The sequence below is a fragment of the Sitophilus oryzae genome, unplaced genomic scaffold (genome assembly GCF_002938485.1).
Source record: "Sitophilus oryzae breed Bouriz unplaced genomic scaffold, Soryzae_2.0 scaffold_864_pilon_pilon, whole genome shotgun sequence".
NCBI lineage: Eukaryota > Metazoa > Arthropoda > Insecta > Coleoptera > Curculionidae > Sitophilus > Sitophilus oryzae.
In genome coordinates this window covers 792,945-810,747 of record NW_022147488.1, presented here as the reverse complement: position 1 = coordinate 810,747, position 17,803 = coordinate 792,945, and the positions used below count along the sequence as shown (strand labels likewise).

Genomic DNA, 17,803 nt, shown 5'->3' with positions numbered 1-17,803 from the left:
TCAGGAGAATCACTGCTGACAGAATCTTCTAAATTTATAGTATCTAAATCACAGGTAGATGAAGTATCCTCACATATAAGATATTTCTGTACATCATTTTCTAATATGTTACTTTTTCGCGTTGTTACTGTTCATTTTGTCGGTATGAGGGGTTCGGATGTTAATAGTTACCTCTTTAATAGACCATATGCATATATTATTTTTTCCTTTTCTGGGTATGAGATTTTATAATAAATTGAAAGATGGACACTTTTTTTATGCGACGTTTCGCTCCAACATAGTGGACTTTTTCAGGCACAAGTGGTGTCTCATTTGACTGGAAGGTTCATCAATATCTAATAAGAACATATTTTTTGAAATACAAATAATTTTGAGTTCTTGTCCTTATGATCAAGCTAAGTATTAGCCAGATCGGCATTGCTTATCAATTTTACTCCATCTGAAAAGTGTTATTAAATAAAGTTCGTCGCAAGCAGACGCAGGTGAACTATACAAAAATTAAAAGTGTATGAATATGGCAACAAAAATATTCTAGATATGTTTTGATATGTTTTTTTTAAATGCCTTTTTGAAATTTGAAAACGTAAAATTTTTATACCCATTTAAGAATCATCTTAAAAAATAAATAAAAACTACAATCACGAACTTGTTTAGAAATAAATTTAAAGTACATACCTTGTTTAACAATATCCATAGTGGCTTTCAATTAAGTACGTACCCGTTTAACTCCATAATATACAGAACTACTATGAATGTTATTCTTTTCACTGATGAGATAATGATCGCAAAATTTATTTTTAGTGAAAATATTTGCTAACAAAAACGCTGTTTATGAAAAATAATATACAGGATGGTTGAACATTGCTATAAGTATAAAATTATATATTAGATATTAGTAAATTTTAACTTATTTTTTTATTTTTGTCCATGGGACGAAGCACTGTGCAAGCGTCCAATTGGCTTGGTAATGACGATTGATAACATTCCCCATAGAATTTTACATATAAAATGACAGCGATCTTCATTTCATAACCATCGCTGACGCCAATTTTTTTTCTATCGTATTGTATTTAAAACTGCCTAGTGAAAGAGGTTCAAATTTGATAGGTAGGATTTTTTTTTAGGTGAACTTTGTCATAGGAGCCTTCTACGATGGGGTTTACCTGTTAGGAATGGCTCTGAATGAAACAGTGAACGATGGAGGGAATATTAGAGACGGTGTTAGAATTACAGCTCGTATGTGGGATAGACACTTTTTAGGTAATATCTCTCTATCCTAATATCGTAGTCTTTGTATTTATTTTTATCTTTAACTTATTCTCAGGTATAACCGGCCATGTACGTATTGACGACAATGGTGACAGAGATGCCGACTATTCCATTCTGGATTTGGATCCAATAACTGGAAAATTTGAGGTTACTATCTTACTAATTCAACTGTTTAATGTTAACAATCTAGTCCAATTATTGATTTTACAAATACCATACAAGTGCTTTTATTTACATCCCCAAGCGTAAATAAATGAAAATCAAATAGACTATAGTACGATGGAAAAAACGGCGTCCAGTTGGCTTGGAAATGACGATCGATGACATTTCACATATAATTTTATATACAGGGTTGTTCACCACATACGACACGGAGTATTGTAGCTAAACGATGAGATGATTTTTACAAATTGTAAGTTTGGGGTTCGTTGAACGACTATTAGAGCTACAATTTAAAAATATTTTTACATGATACAGAGTGTCCCAAATAAATAAAAAATATCAAAGTTGTATTTTTTTAAATGGAACACCCTGTATATTATTACATTTTTAGTTTCTACGATTAAAATAAAGGTAAATTTGATTAAGGTTTATTATACTTAAACCTTACCGTTTTTGAAATATTTTCAATTTTGTGAAATTGCAGTAAAAATTTTAAAGCTTCATTTCTCCAAGGGTATCAATGTTTTTAATACTAAATATTTAATGAAGTTTATTTATTGATCAGTTATTGTGTTGCAATAATAAAAGTAATACTACCTTATACAGAGTGTCTAAAAATTTATTTTAAATAATTATTAGCTTCAAACGGCAATAACTTCTTTAATTTAACTGGAATGTCCTGTATATTTTAGGAGAATCAGATGCACAATTAAATTGTCTATCAAATTGTACTATACCATTTTTTACCTATCCCTTCAAGTTTTCGTAGAAAATGCATTTTCTTATAATTTAGACCTCATTTATCAATATATCCATGGAATATTGACATTTTAGATTGTTTTTAAAGCAACAAATGTACAAAATGTACAGGCTAGTAATATTATCGTTTTGCTAAAACAGTATGTTGTATGCAAAAAGCCCATTTGTATGCAAAAAGAAAACTATTTAAATCTTTATAAAAGAGTATACCATTAATTAAATATAATACCATTATTTCCGCCCATATACTAATTAATTATATACTTAGTTGTATTCGTTAATAAATTATTATAAATAAATGTGGATTTGAGTCAGAAATCAATATAATAATAAGTTATCAAATTAAAGTCTCTGTTGTTATAAATAAGCATTTATTAAAAAATGAAATATCATTTTTAAGGTGTTACTTTTTATCACACTGTCTAATGTACATACAAAATTCAGTTTTTTAGTATTTGGAGCAATTATTATTAATCAACGCAAACAGTCAGTTAATGTAGTTTGAATACTGGAATCATATTAATTGATCCTCTTTAACAAATATTTAAACAGTTTTTTTTATTTTTTAATGAAATAAACGAATTATATCGACAATATTAGTATCTGTACTCTTTAAAAATTTGGTACATCTTTAAAAATAATCTAAAATGTCAATAGTCCATGGGTATTTTGATAAATAAGTTCTAAATTACAAGAAAATGCATTTTCTACGGAAACTTAAAGAGATAGGTAAATAATGGTATAATATAATTTGATATTCCATTTAAAAAAATACAACTTTGATATTTTTTACTTATTTGGGACACTCTGTATCTTGTAAAATTATTTTTAAATTGTACCTCTAATAGTCCTTCATCGAACCCAAAACTTACAATTTGTAAAAATCTCATCGTTTAGCTACAATACTCCGTGTCGTATGTGGTGAACAACCCTGTATAAAATGACAGCGATCTTCATGTCATAGCCATCACTAACGCCGTTTTTTTTCCATCGTATGGTACAATATGATCGAAAAAACCGGCATCAGCGATGGCTACGAAATGAAGATCGCTGTCCTTTGATATGGGGAATGTTATTGATCGTCATTTCCAAGCCAACTGGACGCAGTTTTTTTTTCGATCATACGGTAGCAGATAATAGTATATTATTTTATTAGGAGTAAAAATGAGAATTTTATTGGGGAGGCTGTACGTTACAGTCGAAGCACCAAAGGTACTTTTTTAAATAAAAAAATAATACCTTTAAGTAATTATATATCGAGCAACAATGGGTACACTCACTGAATTTGCTATTTCATATCAGTTAATAATATATTTTTGTACTTTTGTGCTTAGGTGTAGAAGTGGCTTACTTTTATGTCTAGGCGTTAAAATGTCACGTCGCAAAAATTAATACTTTTGTGACGTTTAAAAAAAAATTGTTTTCAGGTTGTAGGGCATTACAATGGACTGGATAAGCATTACACTCCGCTGCGTGGAAAGCGAATCCATTGGCCCGGTGGTCAAGAAGGTCCCCCCGCGGACATCCCAAGGTGCGGGTTTCTGGGTGACAATCCCGAATGTAGGGACAAAGGTAAACTTGTTGAGAAAGACTTACAGAAATATATAGAAAATAAGTATAATTTTGTAATAAAGTGAATTGCCTCATACATTTAATCAAATCATTATAAGGTATTTTTGATTACTATTTTATTATTACCTCTTTTTTAAATGTTTCATGCTGCTTAATTAGAAGCATATATGGTCATAATTTATGGATTATTTGCCTTTGGTTTATTTCTCGCATTTACTTCCACACTAATCTGCGTAACATATAAGTAAGTATGCCATAATACCGTATGAACGAAAAAAAAACGCCGTCCAGTTGGTTTGGAAATGACGATCGATGACATTTCCCATATAATGATATATATGTCTTTTTATTCAAAGATATATGTGAATTTCATAGCATATTGTTGAGTTATGTCAAGCTATTTTTCTATGGATATGTCATTATTTTTATTATACGAGGGAAATGTTCTCAGCATGTTCGATGTTTTCAACAATATTTGTAGCTGCTAAGTCATAAATTATCAATTACTTATTGAGAAATTTATTGAAGAAGAAGTAGTTTTCACTAAAGAGCAAAAGAACGCACAAAATTACAATTTTTTCGATTTTTACTGATAGTTCGACAAGTAAAACGATCCTTAGCGCAATCCGTAGTTAAGAAGCGCTTGGGCTGAAGTCCAGTTTTTATAATTTTACAGGAGACTGAGAAATGTGAAGTGCCTATACACTAAAGGTATAGGGCCTCAGTCCACTATTTGCTTATTATCTTTTTTCTTATCATATAAGGTATGTTGAAAAGTTCCATAAACAACATTTTGTAAAAAAGTGGACGTCAGCCCAACTGCTTCTGAGGTACAAATATAAGCTTATATTAATTCAGTAAGAAATAAAAACCGTTTCATTATGTATTCTTATACACAAAGTTTCAATGAATATTTTTCTGACACTTTCAGACACATGAAAACGTCGGCTGATCTAAACAACATGTCGTGGAGAATTCGACCTGAAGAAGTAATTCTAGAACCAGGAAGACCTTTCGGATCTAAGCTTGCCGTGCAAAAACTCGCAGAGGTAATTCGTTATACAGGGTGTGCGGTATTTTATGTGATGAGGGATGGCATGGGTGATGGGGTGCTGGGCCTGTTCATGATACGACGGTTGGTTGACACTTTACTGATCTCTATTTATTGCGTCAAGTTGACATGACAAGTGACATGACATATATTTGGGAGTATTCAAAGAAGAGTCACGCTACAGGATGCTCCAAAGAGTTCGCAACAAACATTTTACAAATAAGAAATTAAAAAAAATAATGTTCCCTGTAACTCAATAATTCCTTTTCTGTTTGTTGTGTGCTTTTTGGCGCATACTGTATATAATTTTATATTTTTCAGACGTATGGTTTAACAAGCTGTAGAGGCTCTATAACGTCGAATACGTCGTTGCCTTCAACTAAAATATATACAACGGTGGGAGTCTACAAAGGGAGTAGAGTGGCTATAAAGAGAATAACCAAGAAGAAAATTGATATCAACAAAAAACTACTATGGGAAATAAAACAGGTTATAAGGTCCTTCCTTAATATTTTTATTGAAATGTACTAGCAAAGTTTATTCAACACTCTCAACAGAATTCAGTAAACTTTGATAGTAGGTACAAGCCTCGCTGCCTATACAGATTATACATAAGTATAGGCTTGGTGCATCCTCCGCCGGTGCTGCCACCGTCGGAGAATATCGTAAAAAACTAGCATATACAAATACATGGGTTTAGATAGCCAGTATACGAAATATGTATTAATTAATTATTCTATAATATAAAAGTGTTAGGAAGTATAATTTGTGAACATTCTAAAAATAAAAATAAAAAAAAATATTTTGATATCTTCAGAAGGTCAAACTTGTATTATAATTTATTATTCCAGTTAAAAAAACTTTTTAGATGAGATCAACTACGGCAACGAGCATAGTTTTAATCACTGGTTATGCTAGTGGGGCATAATTGGGACTATTTCGGCTATAACGAAATTTTTTAAAGGTACATAATTATAATTTTAGAAGATGTTCATAAAACATTTAATCACTAGTTTATTAAAAAAACAATAATATTGCAAATTATATTTTATCCTCTCAGTATATGTCTATTTAATTTTTGATTATGTAACAAGCACTTTGTTTACTCATTTGTTTCGTCGAACCGCTTGAATCCATTTTTGCTATTGATCAAATCGGTTACTGTCGGTGGGAGAAACGATGAAGCTGTAGTCGTTGTTTCGGGAGAGTGGAATATCCGAGAAAAAGTTGAGTTATTGAATCTAATTGCACATAATAACGCCTTAATTACGCTCTCCTTTACGCGTTACTATTTCTTCGGCAATTTTATTAACATATGAAATTGTCACAACACAACACGCCTAGTTCGAATTCTTTTTTACTTATTTTTTACTAACCTAAACAGCGTTACAGCACACAAACCTCGTACCTGAGTATAGTCGTCTAACTGCACTAGAAAAAGACCAAAATACTTAAATATTATGACAAAACCACGATTTCAATATTATTTTAATGTGATCAACATGACGGCACGGCGCACAATGGAACGAGTCCATGTTAAATGTTGGACATGGGGCTAAAATTTTTTTTGGGAAAATGGAAAACTGAATAAGGTAGTTTCAAAAACAAATGTCAGTCCTCTCTTAAAAACTGATTTTTATAAAACAAAAATGTATTTTGTCGTTTTTACAAAGGTTTAAAATTAACCGTTTTCAAAAATGCTAATTCATGTTGAAAATATTACCACAATTTGATTTTTTTATTGCCCAAGCTGCGGTAGGTTTTTTAAAAAATATTATTTCTTTAATTTAACTCGTTCTTTGTGAATGAATTTTTGGCAAAATTTTGTACATACATCTCATCAATCACCCACTATATATTTTTGAATTAAAAAGTTTTGAATTTTTATTATAGATCTAATCATCAAGAAATATGAAGTAAGTGCCGCAAGGTACCATAAAAAGAATAGCGGCATATAGTAGACCATTATACCCTTATTATAAACATATATAAAAAAGTTGCCCCAATTTGCCGTTTTTTGAAAAAAAACAAAATTTGAACTATACGATGGATACTATTTCCAAGGGGCTTTTAAGTAATTTACATAGGTTGAACAAGTCTGGCTTTAAAAATATATTGTTATTCCGATATTATTATTAGGTACTATCCTAAATCGTATATTAGTAGATTATATCCAAATCATTGCACCCCCCTCCATTAGGATACATCTACGGTTTTTATTATTATAAGCAGAACTATTAAAAAAATAATTCTCAAATAGGACTTTTTAATGAGAAATTAGTGTTCTATCACTTTACTATAGTTATTTTCCTAACAAATGCGTAAAGTGATACTTTCCCGCACGCCTTATTTGACATTTACCCTGACATTAAGAAATAATGCTAGTCGTTCAAATAATTTTCAAATATGCAGTAATTTAATATGGTTATCACTTGGCTGAAATATTCAAAAACGAAAAGAAAAACATGCTAAACCATTATTTTTTAACATTATTTTGTCCAGAAAACATTAACTTTATCTAAAACTGCGTTTATTAAAATACAAACTTAAAAGTACCTAATTTTTAAAATTGTTCGTCATCTTCAATTTTTATGAAATATCAATTTTGACATTAAATTTGTATATTTCAAAGCATTAGCTTTCCAAAATTACCAAAAATTAATCCAATCCCGATAAAAATCAGCGGACACAATATTGAACAAGTACCACATTTTTGATATTTAGGAAGCTGGCTAAATAGTGAAAATACATGTGACGAAGAAGTAAAGGCAAGAATTGAAATGGCACGTAGAACATTCAAAAAATGGAATACCACGCTCACTAATAGAAACCTATCACCGCAAACCCGATTGCGAACACTACGTTGTTACATATGGTCCACTCTTCTTTACGGATGCGAGACATAGACGCTAAAAGTCGAGAATATAAATAAAATAGAAGCCTTTGAAATGTGGTGCTACCGGAGAATTCTTAAAATTTCTTGGACCGAACATATAAGCAACGAGGAAGTTCTTGGACAGCTGAACAAAGATCGGGAACTGTTAACCACCATCAAGGCCAGAAAGGTGATCTACTTCGGACACATAATGCGTGGCACCAAATATTATATTCCTCGTTTGATTATTCAAGGAAAAGTCGAAGGTAGAAGATGGATAGGTCGAAAGAAACTGTCATGGCTCAGAAATATACGGAACTGGACCGGTCTGGGGGTGGAGAGGCTGTTTCATGCAGCAGAAGATAGAGAACTCTTCCACGAAATAGTCATGGAGATCGCCAACGCCTGAAGACAGGCACGGCACCGCAAGAAGAAGACAAATGTTTGAGTAATGAACAATTTTCAAAGGCTCATTTTTGTTGACCACCCTATATAATAAATTATTAATCTATTAAAAATATTTTTTCTAATAAAACTCAAAGTTCCTCCACTCCAAAAAAACTCAAAACGAAAAAATTTGATAACAATGAAGCAAAGTTATGGGCTTTAAAAAAATTGGTTTTGGTAAAACACACTATATTTTTAGGGCGCCCTATATATGGTTTAAGTTATGTAAGGCAACAATTTTTTGTTATAATTTAAGACGTCCCTCTTTACATAATATTACAGTATATATAAATAATTTTAAGTTTTCCAGATTGAAAGTATCAAGTAAAAAACTTAATGTCCAACCGCTCCCATAAGCTCGTTCCACTGTGCGGCGGCGTGAACTATATACTGATAATTACTGGTTTTTGCCGTTGAAGCGCTGCGGTCGGGGTTTGTTGAAATTAACTGAAATGCACCAAGCCTGTAAATTAGGATTATATATTTTTATTGTACTCTGTTTTATGACAAGGTTCGAGACGTCACGCATGAGAATACTGTCAGATTTTTGGGAGCTTGTATTGAATGTCCTACTATTCTTATTCTCACTGAGTATTGTTCAAGAGGCAGCCTAAGAGACGTGTTGGAAAACGAAGACATACACTTGGATTGGAATTTTAGGATGTCTTTGATATACGACATAGTAAAGGTAATTGATTAATTGACAGGTATAGTAAAAAGGAAGGTCTCTTAGACCGATAGGAGTAGATCAAATAGTAACAGGGATTATAGGTTTCTTGACGGTCATGAGCTATTGTTTTTTACAGGGCATGAGCTATTTACACAGCTGTGACATTTCTTTTCATGGAAAACTGAGATCATGCAATTGTCTGATCGATGGAAGATTCGTTCTGAAGATTTCTGATTTTGGTTTAACATCCTTGAGTACGCCTATGGATGTGATAAAGGACGCAAGCTACTACAACAGTAAGTTGTTTTATACAAGGTGTCCCAATAAGTGCAAGATTTTAACTGGTAGTATAATTGAACCCTAGAAACACGCCTATAAGGTTTTTTCGCAAAATGTTTTTTTTTTGAAAATTAGATTTTTTTTAATTTTCTTTAGTTTTTAGTTAAAAAACACAATTTCTTGATAATATGGCAACATAGGTAGTAAATTAAATTTACAAGAAAGAAAATCCAAAAAAGATCCAGACGAGTGGTTCTCAAAATTTGAGCAAAAAATATTTTTTTTGGAAATTTTCAAAATAAAATAACTCCGTTATTTTGGACTTACTTGAAAAACCATAAAGAGAAAATCCGTTTCTTTTAACGAGATCTACCACCCCTTAAAATACTTGCACTTATTTCTGGGACACCCTGTATCAAAAAAATAATATATTTTGTCTCTTAAGTAATATAACTTGTAACTTAACTTAATAAATATAAAAAAGATACAAAAAGATACAGCATACCTGATTGACAATGTCCGCAAAATATACAACCCCACCCCCACATATGTAAACAGAATATTATACTACGAGCAAAGAGTAGATAAGACAAGAGACGACAGTGAAGAAAGAAGTCGAATTTCGCGAGAGAGACGCAGATATATTAAAATTTAAAGGTCCCATCAGGTCCCATTTTGTCTGTTGCCAAGTATATTTCTTTGAAAAATAAACAAGATTTTCTGAAAATAAATTAATAATATAAGAAGGATATAAGTAACGTATGTTAATACGGAAATACAAATTTTTAGTTTAGGTTGGTTTAGGTTCTTTTTTCGCAATGTACTGATAATATCAAAGAAACAGAATGACTAAGTTGATCGATTTCAAAGATAAACAGATAAAATCTGAAAATCTGACAACTGCGTATTTTATTTATTCTAACCTATGATTTTAGGACGCTAATCAGCTCTGCTATTCAATCAGGCTTAAACATAAACAAATACAAATCTGATTAGTTGTTTTCTTACATTTTTGCCTTTTTAAAGTGTGTTTTCAGAGTTTTTCGATATATTATCGTTTTGAGAGTTTTTAAGGTTTAATTTTAGTATCGTTTTTGTTGCGTACTAATTAGTAATTATGGTTAAATATGAATAATGAACAGGACACGAGTAGCAGGAAAAGACGAGATGGTGGCAATGTGTTTGCTTATAAAGACTGCAAAAATAGGCCATATTCTTCGACAAACATAATATTTCACCCTTTCACCCAAAGGATCCTGAAAAGTATTTTTATAGAAATATACTATATAATTATGTTATTAAACTAAATGTAATCCATAGATCGAAGACATGGTTAGAAGCTTGTAATATATTTTTACAAAAAAAAATTGAGCAACTCTATTTTTTTGTACATAAACTCCACATTGTGATATTACACTTGTTCAAGCCCATATGTAAAAAAAATACACGTAAATAAAACATTTCTTACAAATCGACTTTATCTTGTTTACCAACGATATACAAAATATTGCTTTTATTATCTTTATTCCCGGACAAATATGTTTCTAATTATAATTTATTTTATATAATATTTAGAAAACTCATTTTTTTCATTCCTATTTATTTCTTTACCCATACAGTAACTATTTATAAGCTATACAGGCAAGTTCTTGGGCAAGTTTTAATAATAGTCTATTTCAAATTTCCCGCGAAAAAATTACGAAAATTTAAAGGGACAAGCGAGACGAGGTCACTCTCCCCACCACTCAAACATGAAAGGTACCGCGCGAACTGTCGTCTCTTGTCTTATCTACTCTTTGCTACGAGTATAACTATTATTTCCAGAAATGCTATGGGTGGCTCCTGAATTACTACCTTTGACGCTAGTCCCTGGCAATCCGGCAACACAGAAAGGAGACGTCTACAGCTTTGCCATAATTCTGGAAGAAATTATTGTACGGGGTGGGCCGTATGATGCTGCCAGAAGATATTTAGAAGTTGAAGGTAAATGCATGATAATACTTTTATACAGGATGAGTCTTAAATAAGTGCAAATATTTTTAGTGCTGGTAGATCTCGATATTTTCTCTTTAAAAATATATTTAATTAAAAAAAGTATTTGTTTATCAGACGTTTTGTAGTTATTCTAGAAAAATTATTTATAATAGTAACGTATATTGATAATAATAAAAAAATAAAAAAGTTTGGTAGGCCCCGGCGAGATTCGAACTCACGATCTCCTGTTTACTAGACAGGCGCTTTAACCAACTAAGCCACGGCGCCATGGAGCCGTTTTGTTTTAAGAGCAGAAATCAACTATGCTCAACTCTCTTCCATTAAATCTAATTTTGGATTATTGTACAAAAATAAAATCACGTTAAAATCCTTGATTGAAATAAATTATTCTAGTTTATTATTTATAATTATTTAGCAACTCTTGTTTGATAACAAAATACTTTTTTGCGTTAATGAATATTTTCATTAGTTTTTCGCCAATTTACCTAAATGGCTACTGTTTTTGTAGAAATAATAGCACGCGTGGCCAGTAGGGAAAACCCACCGTTTCGTCCAGCGGTCAGTCAAAGAGACTGTCCCGAAGAATTGCTGGAACTGATGGAACGTTGCTGGAACGATAATCCAGAGGAAAGGCCCACGTTCGATTCGATACGAGGAAATCTAAAAAGTATTATGAAGTAAGCGAAAAAATAATCTGCATTTAGTAAATACCGTGTGTGATCGAAAAATAAACGGCGTCGAGTTGGCTTGGAACTTAGAAAATGGAAAATACCGATCTTCATATCCAAGCCAAATCTGGCGCCATTTTATTTTTGATGGTATTTTATACTTAACTATATTTTTTTATCTATATAGGGGTTACTGCGAAAACTTAATGGACGATTTGTTACGACGAATGGAGCAATACGCGAACAATTTAGAAGTTTTGGTGAGCGAAAAAACAGAAGAGTTGAGCCAAGAGAAACGCAGATCGGAAGAATTGCTTTATCAGGTAACAATCAATTGCTTTATATACTGCAGAAGATAAACTAAGGATAAAGTAAAATACTATTTTCATAAAAAATGTCTATACCTATATGGCGGATTCATCTCTCCAAAAAAATCCTATATGCGGGTATTTCGCCACCGCAAGAAAATCTACAAAATAAAATAGTTATTTTTTGTAAACACTGCGCTTATAGATGTACAAATTTGCCTAACTAAAAAAAATGCTTCAGGTTTCGGAAAGTTTTATCTCTTTCCGTCGTCGGAAGCAAAAAAATACAAAGAATAAAGAAAAAAAAACTATTTAAAATATTTAAATTCAACTATTCGAGAACACTTTAGTTTTTTAAAAGAGATACGTCTACAAAAACCGTTGACGGTCTGTCAAAATGACATTATATCAAGTTAAACTTCAAAATTAACAACTAACTACCTGATAACAATTACTTAATAAGGTAAAACCAAAAAGCCTCAAACATTCGGTATGATTAATTTTAATTTTTACGTATATGCTATGTGTATTTATGTTATGTTCTTTAAAATCAAAGAAGCGATTGCCATACATTACTAACATCTACAGATGTATGAGCAAACTAATAAATTTATTTTTATTAGATTGTATTAAAAACCCTCTTTTATTTTTCTTCTAGAGGCTATGGCTTCTTTCATTATTATTTTGGCGTTATTAAAATTTATTCTGTGCCCTGTGTCCCATGAATGGTGACAAATCTTATAGATTTGTGAAAATCTCCCTTTCTCAAATAATCTTTATTTTTATATTAATTAATAAATTAAATTAGTTAATTAGATTCGAAAACTACGACATAGCAACCATTTTTTGTTAGTTTTCTTAGACTTTGTTTCTGAAAGCTCTTGACAAATAAAAATTTTTGTGTTTGAAATAAGCGCCCAAAGATAAAATATCTTCGGTGCATTATATTTATTCCGTGTATAAATACAGTCAATGTTATTTAATTCATTATTACTAACTAGTTGAAGCCTGGCGCATCCGCGCCACGACATCTGGAAGAAAAGATACTTTTTATTTTTTTTTAATTATAAATGAAAAACAAAAAATCTGGCGACGACAGTTTTTAGAAAAGCCAATTAGCCAGTGGCGGCCCGTCAGGTGAGGCAACTGAGGCGCCGCCTCACCTCGAATTACCTCCTGTAATTCAGAGTTTAGTGATTTATTTTGTAACAATCAGACTTTAAAATGCATCATGTACATGACATTGTGATGTCCCTTCTAGAAACCCCGTTTTCCGGAAGACAGGAGGATGAAAAGCGAGAGGTCTTACAGGGAAACAGACCTACTCCCCAGATAAGTGTTATAACAAATGATAAAAAGACAAATTAACAATCCCGATTACAAGTGTTCAAGCCGAGCGGGATTTTCCTTGTCTAAAACGGATAAAATCTTACTTAAAAAATACAATGTTACAAGATAGACTTTCTGCTTTGTCTTTATTTTCAATTGAAAAGGAGCTGTTGGTTACCCTTAGTGAGAACGAAGGGAAATTTTATGATGACATAATTGATAAATTTGCTATTCTTAAAGACAGACGTATAAACTTAACCTACAAGGAATAATTCTTATACAATTACATTTTTTAACTATTTTTTACGTGTTTGTTTCTTATTTATGTCGTCGCGTCGCGCGTCGTAGAGATTGATGTGACAAATTCCGTCTTACTAACCGAACGAAAACCTCAAATTAGAGCTGTTATATTACGATCATTAGATTAGTTAGCTAATAGCTAATATATGTTTAAGTTATATTATTTATACTCTGAAGAAAAAAAAGTAAAGAAACAGTTCCGATGATGACTTTTTTAATAAGTTATGCTTACAAACTTATTATACCTGAGGAGTAAAAAAATCTCTAGCTTATTGTTGCTTAGCTGCTTAAAAAAAACAAAAAGAAAATAAACACATAAAAACAAAAAAAAAGTTCTTATGACATTTTTAGTAGGTTAAACCTTCAAACATATTATATCTGAGGAAAAAAAATTAAACTTGTTGCAGCTTAGACCCCCCCCCCCGTCTTTTTGTTTTCGTCCGCGTTTGCGTCGCCTCATCAGTTCTAATGGTCACGAGCCGCTACTGCAATTAGCTATCTTTTAGTAAAAAAATCAACTTTCTAGAGCAAGTCGTTACTTCAGTAGAGACGACACAGATAAACATTAGCATTTTATATATTATGTAGATATTGTGTTTTTCAGATCTTACCTCGACCCGTAGCTCAACAGTTGATGCTTGGAGAGTTAGTTCAACCGGAACAATTTGAAAGTGTTACTATATATTTTAGTGACATTGTTGGATTCACTGCACTTTGCGCTAACAGTACACCCATGCAGGTATATATAACTCTATAAATCCTTTGATATATACAGAGTATTCCTGAAAGGTATGCAGAAGTCTAACAGCAATTTTAGTATATTTACCTTATTTTATATTTTTATAATGTATAGCTAGGTACCAAGGTTTATAACTAACGATATAATGTTACAAATATAAGATAGAGCAAATCAATTTAAAATCTATTCAACTAGAAAATACATAACCGACAGTTGACTGTTATTTTAATTTACTGACAAATTGGATTTTCTATCATGTTTTGGATTCGAAATCTTCGCAGACTGGTTGGAGGGCCTTCACATATTTTCCACGAGAATTTGTGGTTTTATCCTTTCTGAAATACTCTAAATATACCTACATGTCGTTTAATTTAATACAATACCCAAATAAAATCGGTCTTTCAGGTAGTGGACTTTTTAAACGACCTGTATAGCACATTTGACCGAATAATTGGATTCTATGACGTTTATAAGGTAAATAATAAATGAACTGAAAATAAGGTATCTAGTTTATGTTTTAGATAATTTATCTTTAATTTTGTCTTCCAAACGATACTAAAATTAGACTATTTACCAATTCTAGGTGGAAACTATTGGAGACGCTTACATGGTAGTATCTGGACTACCAGAAAGAAACGCCAACAACCATGCCAGAGAAATAGGTCTCATGGCATTAGCCATACTGGATGCTGTGAGAAATTTTACCATAGCCCACCAACCAGACAGACTTCTACAGCTAAGAGCAGGTAAAAATCGTACAGGATGACCACTTAAAACTGTGTCGTCTACACGCAAGATTTTACTTTATACATTTTGACTGAACAAGAAAGACTGACAAGTAAAACTTTACGTGTAGACTGATGAACTGCCTACGATTTTTCTGCAGTTTGAATTTTCGACTTATGGCCAGTTTCAAGACAGAAATATACCACTGTGCGCCGGCGCAAAGATCACAATTTCTCAAACCTATTTTTAATGAGCTGCATAAAATGTTAACGGTTGTAAAAAAAGTTCTTTCAAAATTAGGCGAGTTATAAGTGGTTATCCTGTGTATAAAGACTAAGGGATATACGACATTTAGGTTTTGAAATTTTCCGTTGTAGGAATACATTCTGGATCAGTGTGTGCAGGCGTGGTGGGCCAAAAAATGCCCCATTACTGCTTGTTCGGAGATACAGTCAATACAGCTAGCCGAATGGAGAGTACAGGACAACGTGAGTACATATACCGTATTATCGAAAAAAAAACGGCGTCAAAGACTCGATAAGAATTTTTCCGAGGTCAATCTCTAGACATTTACTGAAAATTAATATAGAACTTCAGTGTGAAAAATTAACGCTAATTATAGAGATATTTAAAAACGATAGAACGTTTCCAGACACACAAATCTATTTTACAAAAAAAAAATTCTCGATTTTAAACTACGTCATTTAAAAATAAATTACAACCTTCTTAAGGCCAACTGGTAGTAAGAGCCATTAGAAAATAAAGAAGAGTACGGGCCAAGAAAATAACGTCTAGAGTTTATCATCGACTGCCATTCTCCATACCCCATTTTCGATCGTGCTGTACCTTCTTCTTAGATCTTATAATCTACGTGGATAAGTAAATTCGCAAAAAATATCAGATCATTTTATAAAAATGTCTAGAAAATTCTTCGTCTGAGGGGTAAACAGCCTTAACAATATTTTGAAGAGACAGAAGTTTCCTTTGAATAACAGCTGAGTGCGCTGGGTTACGTACGAAAGCGTATTTTATATATACGCTGCCATACCAACCCTGAAAAAGATTTTTACAGTTCTTTTTGCAAATTAACACATTTTTTTGTAAATTTACACATTTTCTGTAAATTTGCAAATTTTCTGTAAACTTACACTTTTTCTCTTAATTTACACATTTTCTGTAAATTTACACATTTTCTGTAAATTTACACATTTTCTGTAAATTTGCAAATTTTCTGTAAACTTACCCTTTTTCTGTAAATTTACACATTTTCTGTAAATTTACACATTTTCTGTAAATTTGCAAATTTTCTGTAAACTTACCCTTTTTCTATAAATTTACATGTTTTCTGTAAATTTACACAAAGTTACAGTTTTGTACAGTTTACAGGTCGTTGCCGAGACGTCGCCGTCGCGTGGCGTCGTCTTGCTGGGTAGTATATTTAGCATGCAATTTAGAGAAAAATTGTAAATTTACAGAAAATGTGTAAATTTAAAGAAAAAGTGTAAATTTGCAGAAAACTGCAAATTTACCGAAAATGTGTAAATTTCCAGAAAAACTAAATTACAAGAAATGTGTAAATTTACAGAAAAAGGGTAAATTTATAGAAAAACTATAAATTTACAGAAAATGTGTAAATTTACAGAAAAAGTGTCATTTACAGAAAATGTGTAAATTTACAAAAAAAATGTAAATTTAAAGAAAATGTGTAAATTTAAAGAAAGTGTAAATTTAAAGAAAGTGTAAATTTACAGGAAAAATGTAAACTTACAGAAAATGTGTAAATTTGCAGAAAAAGTGTCTACTTAATTTACCGAAAATGTGTAAATTTAAATAAAGTGTAAATTTACAGAAAAAGTGTAAATTTACAGAAAAAGTGTAAATTTAAAGAAAAAGTGTAAATTTGCAGAAAACTGCAAATTTACCGAAAATGTGTAAATTTCCAGAAAAACTAAATTACAAGAAATGTGTAAATTTAAATAAAAAGTGTAAATTTACAGAAAATGTGTAAATTTACAGAAAATGTGTAAATTTAGAGAAAGTGTAAATTTACAGGAAGTGTAAACTTACAGAAAATGTGTAAATTTGCAGAAAAAGTGTCTATTTAATTTACCGAAAATGTGTAAATTTAAATAAAAAGTGTAAATTTACAGAAAAAGTGTAAATTTACAGAAAAAGTGTAAATTTACAGAAAAGTGTAAATTTACAGAAAAAGTGTAGAGTTTACATAAAAAGTGTAAATTTACCAAAAAAGTGTAAATTTACAGAAAATGTAAATTTACAGAAAAAGTGTAAATTTACAAAAAAACTGTAAATTTCACTAAAAAATACTCTTCAACGTTGCGATGGCAGAGCTCTACGCTTTCGTAGTTCCGATAGACGATAGACAAATAATTTTAGATTTGATTTTTTGTGAATTTTGTATATAAAATTAGAGGACTTTTGCAATACGTGAAAGAGAACAGTACGACCATAAAGACTGTCCTCTGGAATAGTGCACCGTTGGCAGCCCTAAGCTTAATAAGCTCACCCTAAGAGAAGGATATCGTTAACATTCTTCTAGAAAAAAATAAGTAGAAAACGTACATCATACTCACCGAAGTTGTGAGTAATAACTTGCTAAGTAACGCTTTATTCACGAAGTTTATAGGATCTAA

General features: G+C 31.4%; 1 protein-coding gene and 1 non-coding gene across 2 annotated transcripts in view; one reads left to right on the top strand and one right to left on the bottom strand.

Moving 5' to 3' along the window:
- Positions 1-17,803, top strand: part of LOC115890401 (atrial natriuretic peptide receptor 1) — a 56,831-nt gene that overhangs the window by 38,355 nt on the left and 673 nt on the right. Inside the window, exons 9-23 of the mRNA XM_030910629.1 lie at positions 1,125-1,260; positions 1,325-1,416; positions 3,618-3,762; positions 3,922-4,006; positions 4,694-4,811; positions 5,135-5,302; positions 8,647-8,823; positions 8,942-9,101; positions 10,909-11,067; positions 11,588-11,756; positions 11,935-12,070; positions 14,289-14,423; positions 14,829-14,897; positions 15,007-15,169; positions 15,527-15,637. Of these exons, the coding sequence (XP_030766489.1) occupies positions 1,125-1,260; positions 1,325-1,416; positions 3,618-3,762; positions 3,922-4,006; positions 4,694-4,811; positions 5,135-5,302; positions 8,647-8,823; positions 8,942-9,101; positions 10,909-11,067; positions 11,588-11,756; positions 11,935-12,070; positions 14,289-14,423; positions 14,829-14,897; positions 15,007-15,169; positions 15,527-15,637 (2,023 nt within the window). The remainder of the gene's footprint in view (positions 1-1,124; positions 1,261-1,324; positions 1,417-3,617; positions 3,763-3,921; positions 4,007-4,693; positions 4,812-5,134; positions 5,303-8,646; positions 8,824-8,941; positions 9,102-10,908; positions 11,068-11,587; positions 11,757-11,934; positions 12,071-14,288; positions 14,424-14,828; positions 14,898-15,006; positions 15,170-15,526; positions 15,638-17,803) is intronic.
- On the bottom strand, positions 11,273-11,346 carry Trnat-agu. The gene has a single exon. It is a non-coding gene; the product is annotated as a tRNA-Thr (tRNA).